Source organism: Peromyscus leucopus, chromosome 4 (genome assembly GCF_004664715.2).
Source record: "Peromyscus leucopus breed LL Stock chromosome 4, UCI_PerLeu_2.1, whole genome shotgun sequence".
Classification (NCBI taxonomy): Eukaryota; Metazoa; Chordata; class Mammalia; order Rodentia; family Cricetidae; genus Peromyscus; species Peromyscus leucopus.
Window position 1 is genome coordinate 131,567,360 of NC_051066.1, and position 13,026 is coordinate 131,580,385.

The 13,026-nt window shown below is 45.0% G+C and overlaps 1 protein-coding gene across 1 annotated transcript in view; it reads right to left on the reverse strand.

The window, feature by feature from the left end:
• The window catches only part of Pigu (phosphatidylinositol glycan anchor biosynthesis class U), an 85,785-nt gene that overhangs the window by 11,227 nt on the left and 61,532 nt on the right, over positions 1-13,026 (reverse strand). Inside the window, exon 11 of the mRNA XM_028888897.2 lies at positions 5,916-6,058. Coding sequence (XP_028744730.1) covers positions 5,916-6,058 — 143 coding nt within the window. The remainder of the gene's footprint in view (positions 1-5,915; positions 6,059-13,026) is intronic.

The window sequence follows — 13,026 nt, forward strand, 5'->3', positions numbered from 1 at the left end:
AACATTTAACCCAAGGGAGCTCTCTACGGTCAGGGCTCAGACCTATGAAGGCCAATGACAGGTACGTAATAGTCCACCAGCTTAAGGGACTGTTTGGACTTCTGCTGGCAGGCACATTGTGAACAGCAACTTGGTAATATATTCCAAAAATAGAGCATTCACATAACTTCTCACTCTGCAAATCTTATCATTTAAAATCTACCCTAAATGCATTGTTATACACATATGAACTATGTGGACGAATACAAAAGCCTCTTCCATTTCAAGTAGCAAAATAGCCAGAAGCAACCTCAAATCCTAACAGCAAAGGGTTACCTGTTCAAATAAATCACAGGATCTCCTACCCAAGGAATATGATGGGGTCGCTACAAAATTCATCTCAAGAGGCTGAGGATGGAGCCTAGTTGGCAGAGTGCTTGTTTAACATGCATGAGATCTGGGTTCAGTCCTCAGCAGGACATGAAACTAGGCATGGTGGTACATGCCTGTACTCGAAACATTCAGGAGATAGATCAAGAAGGATCAGTAGCTCAAGATCATCTTCAAGTACATAGCAAGTTTGAAGCTAGTCTTAGCTACAAGAAAGTCTGTTTGATTTTTTTAAAATTATTTTTATTATTATTTTATGTGTATGGGTGTATGGATATTTTGCCTACATGTATGGTATATGAATAAGCCAGAGAAAGGCATCAGATCCCCTGCAACTGGAGTTAGAGGCAGTTCTGGGTGCTGGGAATCAAACCCCAGTCTTTTGCAAGAGCAGCCAGTGTTCTTAACTGCTGACCATCTCTCCTATACCCTGCTTGTTTTGTTTGTTTGTATTGTTTTATTTGTTTGTTTGTTTAAGACAAGGTTTCTCTGTGTAGCCCTGGCTGTCCTGGATCTCGCTCTGCAGACCAGGCTGGCCTTGAACTCACAGAGATCTGCCTGGCTCTGTCTCCCAGGTGCTAGGACTAAAGGCGTGCACCACCACCTCCACCAGGCAGTTTTTCTTTTCTTTTCTTTCTTTCTTTTTTTTTTTTTTTTAAAGATTTATTTATTTATTATGTATACAGTGTTCTGTCTGCACATATCCCTGCAGGCCAGAAGAGGGCACCAGATCTCATTACAGATGGTTGTGAGCCACCATGTGGTTGCTGGGAATTGAACTCACGACCTTTGGAAGAGTAAGCAGTGCTCTTAACTTCTGAGCCATCTCTCCAGCCCCTTTTGTTTTGTGTTGTGTTGTTTTGTTTTGTTTTTTGAGATAGGATTTCTCTGTCTTTATGCAATAGCTTTAGCTCCTGGAACTCATTTTGTAGGCCAGGCTGGCCTCAAACTCACAGAAATCCTGAGTGCTGGAACTAAAGGCATTCACCACCACACCCGAATTTTTTGTTGTTGTTGTTGTTGTTGTTTGTTTTGAGACAGTCTTACTATGTAGTTCTGGCTGTCCTAGAACTCTCAATTATAAACTAGGCTGGCTTCAAACTCACAGAGATTTATCTACTGCCTTCCAAGTGCTAGGATCAAAGGTGTGTGCTAACACACCCAGTAAGACTCAGTTTGAAAAAATAAAAATAAAAATTTTATCTCAAGATGAGTGTTTTTTTGTGAAAACACCAAGTCCAAAAGCAGTTTGTAGATTAGGATGTTTCTGACTCACACAAACCCAAAAGCTCCTCTTGGTCTTCACAGCTGTCTCTAAATGGATAAGCCTAAAAGATACAAACCTAAGTTAAACACATGGCCAAATGACCTTTTCTGGGTAGGGAGGGATAGAGCCCAGGCAGATCCTCCCCTTGGTGGTGCTGGATCAAACTCAGGGTCTTAAGAATGCTAGATAAACCATTGGTGGTGGCGCACACCTTTAGTCCCAGCAGTTGGGAAGCAGAGGCAGGCAGATCTCTGTGAGTTCGAGGCCAGCCTGGTCTACATAGCAGGTCTAGGACAGCCAAGGCTGATTCACAGAGAAACCCTGTCTCCAAAGAGAAGAGGAGAGGAGAGGGGGGAGGGGAAGGAAGGGGAGAAGAGAAGAGAAGAGAAAAAGAAAAGAAAAGAAAGGAAAGGAAAAAGAGAATGCTAGGTAAAATGAATACGGTGACATACATCTGTGATTCTAGCACTTGGGAGGCTAAGGCAGGAGGATCTTCAAGAGATGGAGGCTAGCACAGACTACACAGTGGTGCAGGCCAGCTAAAAAGAGGAGACGCTGTCTCCAAAGAACCATAGAGGGAGGCCAGGGAGATAGCTCAGCTGGTAAATTGCAAGCATAAGAACCCTGGTTCAACCCTGTAACTGTATTAAAAGCCATGCGTAGCAACACACAACTGTAATCACAGTGCTGGAGGGCAAAGACAGGATCCCTAGAGCTTGCTGGGTAGCCTGTCTGGATGAACTGGCAAGCGCCAGGTTCAGGCAGAGACGATGTCTCAAAAAATAAAGTAATAAAGACACCCAACATCAATCTCTGGTCTCCCCACCCACAAGCACACATGTCCATGGGCACACTCTCCCCACACAAAAGCAAAGGCTGCTAGGCAAACACCGTACATTGAGTACATTCTCAGACCCCAATAAAGACTTCTATCTGTTTGTTTGTTCTTGGTTTTTTGTTTGTTTTGAGATGGCTTTACCAGTCCAGGAAAGCCTTGAACTACATAGGCAAGGATGGCATTCAGTTTCTGATCTTGCTTCCACCTCCTCAGTGCTGTGATTAAAGCTATCATACCCACCCTCAGGTCTCCACCCTGGGGATTTAACCTAGGGCTTCAAGCATGCTAGTTAAGCATACTACTGTTGAGCTAGTCCTAATCTTCAAACTTTATTTTTAATTCCACATTTTTTTTGTTTGACCTCTTTCCCATAACAACAATAAAGTCATTTATTCTTTTGTGATTAAAAATGTATTAAGGGGCCGGGCGGTGGTGGTGGCGCACGCCTTTAATCCCAGCACTTGGGAGGCAGAGGCAGGCGGATCTCTGTGAGTTCGAGGCCAGCCTGGGCTACCAAGTGAGTTCCAGGAAAGGCACAAAGCTATACAGAGAAACCCTGTCTCGAAAAACCAAAAAAAAAAAAAAAAAAGTATTAAAATGTTTTTAAAAGATAAGAAATAGGGGCTGGAAAGACAGCTCTTCGGTTAAAAGCACTGGCTACTCTTCCAGAGGACTCAGGTTTAATCCAGCACTCTCATGGTGACTTATAACATCTATAACTCCAATTATAGGGAAGTCTATACCCTCTTCTCACCTCCATGGGCACCAGGAACATACATAGTACACATATATACAGGAAGGTAAAACACTCAAACACATAACATAAAAATAAATAGAAGATATGAAATGATGGAGCTGGGGAGATACCTCAACCAATAAAGCACTTCACATGCAAGCATGGAAACCTAAGTTTAATTTCCAGCACCCACATAAAAAGCTAGGCATGCTGGCATATTCTTGAAATCCCAGAGCTGGAGAGGTAGAGACAGGAGGATCCATGGAACTTACTGGCTGGCTAGCCTAGCTTAATTTGGCAAGCCCCAAGTTCTAGTGAGAGGCCTTCCTCAAAACACAAGGTTTGGGGGCTGGAAAAATGACTCAGTGACTAAGAGTGCTTTCTGCTCTTGCAGAGGACCAAAGTTTAAGTCCCAGGAGACACATTTGGTGGCTCACAACTACCTGTAAATATAGCTCCAAGAAATCTGACGCTGTCTTCTGACCTCCTAGAGCAAGCATACACACATACACACACATACACGCACACACAATAATAATAATAAAAGAATTAAAAAAAAACTTTTAAAGGTAAGAAATGATGCCAAGAACTTGGCTGTTCTCTGTAGTTCAGCTACCAGTATACTTGAGCCTTCTGCCTTTGGTCTCTAGTTCAACCCAAATCCCTCTTGTCCAAAGTTAAGTTTCTCTTGCTTTTGATGGCACCTGATGGGTTGCAAACAGCCCCTTGGTATTAAGAGACCTTCCTGTCATAGAGGAAGCATCCCACAGATGCCTCATAAGCACTGCCAACTTCATTTCTTGAGCAAAACTAGAGTCAAGACAACAGGCTGAGGAGTATTTCTTTGGAGTTCCCCAACCTTCCCAGACGCCGAGGCAGGTCCAAGACCATCACCATGATGGCCTTTGGGTTATTTTAGACACTACATTGAATCCTGTAGATTTCTGCCCTGGTAAAACAAGGATAGAGACGCTGCTCAGTCACCATCAGAAACTACCACTAGGGATGAGACCTCTCTTTTGCTGTTCATACACCAAAAGTGGTTGGGTTGGATGTAAATCATCCAGCAACATCCACACTGGAAACACCAGTCCCATGAACTCATTAGCAAAAGCTTAAGCTCCTCCCCAAACTGCTAATCCTGGAGACAAGACATTCTGGGGCCTATTGTCTGACACCATCGTCTTTCCAAACAACTCTGCCTCTAACCCATCCACCATGCAGGGAAATACCTGGCTATGCCAATGGCATAAAGTGGTCAACAGTACAACTGACTCTGAGGGCAGAGTCTACCATGAAAGAACACGGCAGACTGAAGGATGGAGCTTCAGGAAGGATGGATGATTCCACAAAGGGTTTTCCAGACCTCTAAGAGAGTTAGCTAACACTACAAGCCTCTGAACTTTAGGAGTGAGACCTAGGAATCCTTTTAAGAATGAACCAATAGGGACTTGTGGCTGGGGAGATGGTTCCGAGGTTAAAAGCACTGGCTGCTTGCTCTTCAGAGGACCGGGGTTTAGTTCCCAGCAACCACATGTTGGCTCACAACTATCTGTGACTCCAATTCCAGGGAATCCAACACCCTCACACAAACATTTATGCAGGCAAAAACACCAATGCACATTAAAAATTATATAATTTTTTTTTAAGCAAAACAAAACCAGGGGCTAGGGATGTAGCTCAGCTGTTAAAATACTTGCCGAGCATCCAGGATGCCAGGATTCTATGCTCAGCACTGCATAAATCAGGGACGGTGGAAACTCAGGAGGTGGAGTCAGGAAGATCAGAAGATGGAGGTCATCACTGGTTATATAGTACCTTTGCAGCCAGCCTGGGCTACATGAGACACTGCTGTTTTATTGTTCACCCAACAACCAATCCATCTCATTCCTAAACTCCCTGCCTTTGCTTCAGCTGTCCTCAAAATCCACAAGGCTGTCTTCCCCTCAACCTACTCACTTGATAATGCCAACAAGGCACAATTTTAAAAATGGGGTGCCTCTGAAGCTGGGCCTTACCTGAACTTGTTTCTTGCCTCCACTGACCATGAGTGAAGAGCCCCAGTCCCTCATTTGTAAACTATGGATAGCACTTTCTCTAGATTTGTTGTAGGGAGTTCAATGAAGCAACACTCAGCATGGTACCCAACACATGCAAACAGATTCAGTTGACACTTCACTTCCCAATTCCTTCTACCCAAGTGAGTTCAAAGACAGAAGAGCTTTCCCCCTGCATATTCAAAACTATAGGATAGGTGTTAATATCCAGATCCCGCCCTGTGGTGCCACCCTCTGTCCTGACATCAAAGTCTCCTCTTAAGGAAAAACTCCGCCCATATTTCTCTCTCTCTTCTCTTCTGCTTCCCTCCCATGAGGTGCATACCCTCAAACTCCCCTCTCTTTCTTCTCTCCCTCCCCTCCCATGAGGTGTGTACCTCTTGATGCCCCTATGTCTCCCTCTTTCTGTCTCTTTGCCTCTTTATCTCTCTATTACAATAAACTCTCCATGTGGACACATCATCTGGGTTGTGTATCACTGGCCAACCCCCGGCTGCCATGCCCATCAGCCTGCTGCTGCATCTGCCCAGCACGCCAGCATGGTTCCCTGCATGCTCAGGATACCCATGCCCACCCCCACATGATAATAAATCATAACAACAGGCACGGTCTCAGCTGACCCGACCCTGTGCCATCCTCAACTCTTACCTGCCCAACATTGAAGGTCAGTGTGATGGCATAAAAGAAATTAGAGTTGGCACTTCCTGCATAAATCCACAGATGCCACAGGACAGGGAAGAGAAGAGAGCAGACGATGATGATGCAGGTGAGGACGAAGATGTTCCGTAGGACTGCAAAGACAGATGGTCAGTTAGCCCAGCAGTCCTTCTCTGACACCTTCTTTTTGCTGTGACAGCCACACAGGACAGGGGCAGCTCACAAGGCTCAAAGGCAGAGCACTCCCAGAAATACTGTGTGTTAGGAGGTAAACCTCAGGCCCAGGTCAATGGCTTCCCTGCCCTTAACTGCTGGGAATCTGTATATGGAGACTTTCCTCCCCCTGCAGGCTTGTCTGCTTAAAAACTAGCCACAATCAGCAATCCGGAGAATGTTTCCAGACATAACAATGAGGACATTTCATGAAGACATTGGCCTTCTATTCTCCAATTCTTCAATTCTCTCATCACTTGGGTAGTACATGCAATGATGTCTCATGGATGAGAATGGGGCATGAACCGGCATTTTGTTTGCATATATGTCTGTGTACCATGTGTGTGCCTGCTGCCCATGGAGGTTGACAGACAGTCAGATTCCCTGGAACTGGGGTTATGGACAGCTGTGATCACCATGTGGGTACTGTAAACTGAACAAGTGCTCTTAAACACTGAGCCATCTCTCCAGCCCACAAATCTCTCCTTGATGCCCTTCTTTCTTACATTACTCCTTGCTCTGGAAGGAAGGCTGAGACCCTCTCTCTAGTTAGGAGCTCTATACCAGAGCTTGGACAGGCAGGCAGAGCCCAGACAGATTTAGGGCACAGATGGTGACCACACAAAGAGTTCTTTTAAGGGACAGCTAGGTTAAAATCCTTCTCTGGCAAGCGAAGTATGATGGCCCATGCCTATAACTGCAGTACACAGGAAATGGAGAGGCAAGATGAGCCTGGGTATATGAGACCCTATCTCAAAACAAAACAAAAACAAAACCCACCACAACAAAATTCATCTGTCATTTATTAGTTTCTGTAAATCTTAGCTACCTCATCTCTAAAATGGGGCTTAAATGCCTGTTACATGAATTAAATGAGACATGTAAAAGTCAGACATGGTGGCAAATACCTGGTCTCCGAGCCCCCGAAAGGGAGGCTGAGGAGGGAGAATGGCTACATAAGTAAGAAACTGTCTCAAAACACCAATCTCAACAGGAAAGGGCATGGGAAACGCCTGGACATTGTATTACTGGGTGAGTTTTCTACTGCTGCCCTAGCCAATTCCCCTGTCAGCATTTTAAAAAGTACAGTTTACCATTACACACTTCTGGGGTCAGAAGTCAAAATGGGTCTTCTGGGCTGCACTCAAGGCCTGGGCAGAACTGTGTTCCTTCTGGGTTCTCTTGAGAAGAATCTCCTGGCTTCCCTTTCCAGCTCGTTGGGACCTGCACTCTTGAGCTCATAAACCCCCTTACAGCTTCCAGCACTGGAGACCAAGCCTTCTCAGAGTCTACCATTCTTGCTTCTCTGGCCTCCCTCTCCCACTGCCTTGGCAACCCGCTGCTCTGTTTAGTAGACTGTATTTGCAGGAGACACAGTTTATACTCTCCAGCCCCCACCTTTCTTCTTGAGATAGCCTTATGATTACACTGTGCCTACCTAGATAACTCAGGATAATCTCATCTTACAATCACTAATGTCAAGTCCCTTTTGCTATATAAGGGTTCTGGAAATTATGATACGGACATTGTTGGGAGTTACGAGGAAGGGAATTATTCTGCCTACCACAGGGTACTCAGTTTGTTTTCTTTTAATGTGATAGGAATCATCTGACAGTAGATGTTATTGTTATTTCTCTTTATACTTTATTATATTTTAAATGTAAATATTATTTTAAATTAAGCAAATAACATAAAAAATAATCATCTGCATTGGGTCTGGTTCCCAGCAGGCATTTATTGAAGTGTTGTTCCTATTTCTTCTCTGATCCAGACTCACAGGAAACCAATTTTCTTTAAGATAAGGTCTCACAGCCGAGCGGTGGTAATGCAAGGCTTTAGTCCCAGCACTTGGGAGGCAGAGCCAGGCGGATCTCTGTAAGTTCAAGGCCAGCCTGGACTACAGAGTGAGATCCAGGACAGGCACCAAAACTACACAGAGAAACCCTGTCTCGAAACAAAACAAAAAGATAAGGTCTCGCCGGGCGGTGGTGGCGCACGCCTTTAATCCCAGCACTCGGGAGGCAGAGCCAGGCGGATCTCTGTGAGTTCGAGGCCAGCCTGGGCTACCAAGTGAGTCCCAGGAAAGGCGCAAAGCTACACAGAGAAACCCTGCCTCGAAAAACCAAAAAAAAAAAAAAAAAAAAAAAAAAAAAGATAAGGTCTCAAAAAAAAAAAAAAAGATAAGGTCTCACTATATAGCCCTGGGTGGCCTGTCTCTGATGGGGATCATAGAACCAGGAACTACTTGGGCCCCTCAAGTTTTATCCTGGCTGGGGTTGAACCAGAGATCTATCTGCCTGCCTCTGCCTTTCAAGTCCTGGTATTAATGATGCATGCCATCATGCCCAGAAAATTGAATGGAAGATTTACAAAATGAAGACAATCCCAGGTCACTAGTCTCAGTTCTAAACCATTGGGCAGAAACACTATGCTGGACTCATACACTGAAAGGAGACTGGATAACAGATAATTCTCTGCTCTAGCTGCAAATAACAGGAAAGCCCCATCAAGATAAAACCAGAGTGCCTAGGATACATCCCAGGCAGAGGTTTTGCAAGTTTCCTGGGTAACTGAATATGGACTCTGACAGTCTGCCATAGAATCACCACTAATATGTGGAAGTTATTTTTAAAGCTAAGTGCTTGCTTGGTTTTGTTTTTTGAAACAGGGACTCATATAGTGCAGGTTGGCCTTCAACTTGATATGTAGCCTAGGATAGGATGGCCTTAAACTCCTGCTCCTTCTGCTTCCACCTTCCAAATACACACCATCATGCCCAACTATAGTTCATTCTTTATAAAGATGGATAAGAACCTTTCTTTTGTTATTATCCTTGTTTTAAAAGTCATTTTAGCTGGGTATGGTGGGGCACTACTTTAGTCCCAGCACTCAGGATGCAGAGGCAGGTAAAACTCTGAGAGTTTGAGGCCAGCCTGGTCTACACAGTGAATTCCAGGATAGCCAGAGCTACACAGAAAGACCCAGTCTCAAAACAACACAAGTCATTTAAAATGGGGACAAATATTGGTAGTTGATTGTTTCACCAACCACCAAAATAAAAAGCTTTAAAAACTGTTCTTCAAATGTTAGTGGTCTAAGAAATCCCCTAATTTGGACACTAGCCTCAAGGCCTGAAAGGTTGCCTTTTCTGATCTGAAGTTTCCATAGTCCCGGATGGTCAACACTGATAGGCCAAAAGAGCCCTGATTCAGGTCTCCTGAGACCTGCCAGGGAAGCCTGTGCCTCTTCCTCTCTCTCAGGACTAGGAGCCCAGGGAAAGCCATGTTTACACTGAGTACTATGATATTGTTATCATCAAGCAGCACCACACACTGAAGACAGGAGGACGGACCTGCTTACTCCCCTCCACTCTGCAAACCGATACTCCAATCTCGGCAGTTCTTTCTCATCCTCTGTAAATACCTTGGCTGAAAAGAACATGTGTTATTTCTAGAATAAAACTTGCAGGGCCTGGTAGCCCAAGAGGTTCCTGGTACTGTGACCCAGTCCGAGGCAGAGGCTCTGATGGGGTGGCATCCAAGAGACTGGTACAAAAAGGAAAGGAGTTTCAAATGCAGTCTCTGGGCTGCAGAGAGACTTTCCAGTGTGCTTGGAAGACCTTCGCCAGCGTCCAGTTGGATTCAGGCCAGTGGTGACCTTTGTAGGAACAGGGAACTGCTACTCACACTTGCTGGCTGGAAGGCTGGGAGATTAAAACTCTACGCCAGAGCAGATGGAACTGGGGACCTGGGGCACAGGACAGCTTGTCCCAGGCACCAAGAGGTGTCAGAGATGACCAAGGCCTACACCTTTCATCAGACCTGCTAGGTCAGATGGAGTCAAGTTCCCCAGACATCACTGGGTGGCTTATCCAATCTGTGGCAGCACACTGAAGAACAGGAACTTCTGACAAGGCCCTTTCCCCCTCGAGCCTCAGACATTCAGAAATAAAATGTCATTTAAAGTATCTGGTCTCATCAGGAGGGTATTAGGGGAATTAGGGGGTTTCAAAGGTCAAGAGATGTTTCTTTTCTTAAATTATAAGCTAGATACATGAGAACTTAAGCATAATGCTTATTATTTATTTGTATTTTAGTCAACATTCTTTTACCTTTACACAATAGTTAATTAAAAAAACAAAAAAGAAATACAACACATGTTCAACCCCAGCCCTGTGGCAGCTGGCTTTGCATCTGGCCCTCTGCAGGCTGGCACCAACTCTGCCAGCAGGCTGTTCTCTAACACCACAAGTATGCATCTGCCTGACTCATCCTGACCCAAGGCTACAGAAGCCAGTGACTGGGATTTATTTATTTATTTGTTGCTGTTGTTTTTGTTTTTATCAAGACAGGGTTTCTCTGTGTAGCTCTGACTGTACTGGAACTTGATCTGTAGACCAGGCTGGCCTTGAACTCAGAGACCCACCTGTCTCTGCCTCCCTGAGATTAAAGGAGTGCGCCACCATCGCCCAGTGAGACTGAGAGTTGTACCCAGGGCAGGAGCCATTGTTTTCTTCCCCGCTAGCCAATACAAGGAAACAGGTGAGGTGGGAGCAGGGAAATCAATAATTGTTGTGTTGGATCAATAGCTAGTGTTTCAGTGAAACATCCTATAACACTAAAAATATTCAACTAGGACAAGGCTTCACAAAATGTGAGAAGACAAGAGTCTACTCAGAGGTTCCAAGGCCCAGGGCTACAGACATTTATAAGTGAGTATAATAACTAAGATGACGCCGGGTGGTGGTGGTGGTGGTGGTGCGCACCTTTAATCCCAGCACTCGGGAGGCAGAGGCAGGTGGATCTCTGTGAGTTCGAGGCCAGCCTGGTCTTCAGAGCGAGATCCAGGGAAGGTGCAAAGCTACACAGAGAAACCCTGTCTCAAAAAACCAAAATAATAATAATAATAATAATAATAATAATAATAATAATAATAATAACTAAGATGACAAGTCCCACACAGGTGCTCCAAACCTGAGGAGTCCCTGGACAGTGCAAATGTGGCGGCTCCCACTCTCAGCAGGAGCTTCAGATAAACTGTGTCTATAAACTCCTGCCCAATTAGTAACAGCCTCTACTTCATAGAGCCTATTAGATCATCCAGGTCTGAAAACTCCCTCCTCCTTCTCTGTCTCATCATCCCTGTGGGCATAAAACAATTTATTTCAAGTTTTAAAAAATACATATTTATTTCAGTGTCTCTGGCTGCTAAGTCTGAAGCTTTGATGGTGGAAATATGCAGGGGATGACCCTGGTTAATTACTACTGAAGATAGCTTGAGTACCATTAATGTATTTTCTTTCTCAAACTTAAAAAATATCCATGAAAGATACTTTTTTTTAGAGAGGTCCTCCATGTGGCCTAGAATTCTCTTATGTAGCTCTGGCTAAAGTCAAACTTGCTATCCTCCTGCCTCAGCCTTTTAAGTGTTGGGGTTAAGGACCCACACCAGGATACTTTCTTCATCTGATGGATGGAAGAGGAAAAGTCAGAGGCTCAGAAAGGCTACAACAGCTGCCCAGGTAGCTGGGACACAGACAGACTAAATTCAGCAATGTGAGATTACTGCGTAATACCTCTGAGAAAGGACAATACTCTATGCAGGATAGACAGCTAAGGAAAACAACCTGCTTCAGAGAGGGAAAGACCAGTGCCTGAAGCCCTCCCTCCCCTCCCACAGACCACAGCATGTCCATAGAGTCCAACTGCCTCATGATTCATCACTGGGTGATTCTTGTCTGTGAAATGAGGATGTCACAAGCAGAAACGATGCTCCTTCCTCCCAGTCAGCTCAGTCTGGTCACCACGAGTCACACCTGGCCTGGGCTTGCCCTGCCCACTAAACTGTTTACCTCTACTCTGGGGCCTACACTCACAGCAGGTTTCCTACTTGTAGCTGGTCGGTTTCACTTCCTGGTTGACACCCAGACAACTCCAAAACAACAAAACTAACTTCCTCTGAAGCTTGCACTTGGAGTTCATTTCTGACACTTGGCTGTGTAGCACAGCTCCCCCACTGGAAGACAGAAAATCAGGAGGGTAACTGGGCTCGGCTTCCTTCAAAAGCCCTTTTACAGGCATCTGCTGATAGTTTTGTGTCAGAATCCATGGTGGGTACTGGAAACACAGAGGCAAAGGATATCTGCCCCGAGGGAGCCTCTAGACACTGAACAGAACTACCAAGGGAGTGGGGAATAAGGGCCCAATGAGGGAAAGATTGGGGTCTTAAGGAACACAGGACACTTCTGAGCCATCTTCGGAGAGATGGGTAGAACTGAGAGGGGTCTTTGTAGGAAATAGGAAGTCTGGTGTTTGAAGCCCAAAGCTACAGTTGCACTTGTCCAACAGGAAATTTGGCCATTGTCCAATAGGAAGTCTGGCCATATGTAGCGTCCTATATTTGAATTTAAATGAAAATGTTGGTTTCTGCTGACACTGTGACTCACTCTGGAATCTCAGTATTCAGCAAGCTAAGACAGGATGACTGCTTCTAATTTGAGGACAGCCTAGGCTACATGGTAAGTTTCAGGCTAGCCAGGCCTAAAGTCTAGGCTGTGTCTCAAACAAACAGCAACAAAGAACGAAATCTGTACGTTGAAGTACACCCCTGGAATCCCAGACTTGAGAGGTAAAGGCAGGAGGATCAAGAGTTCAAGGCCATCTTTAGCTACATAGTGAGCTCAAGGCCAGTTTTGGGGCTACATGAGACCCTATTTCAAAAAGCTGGAAGTAGGGGACAAGAAAAAAATCCAGTCTCTGTATATTAGTAGCCATTCTACTGGAACACACAGTGGCCATGGTCATCATTCCATTCCAGAAGTCACGGCAGGACGGCACGGACAAGGCTCTCAGAGCTAGGCTTCAGTCCTGGTCTTTCATCGAAGTCACAG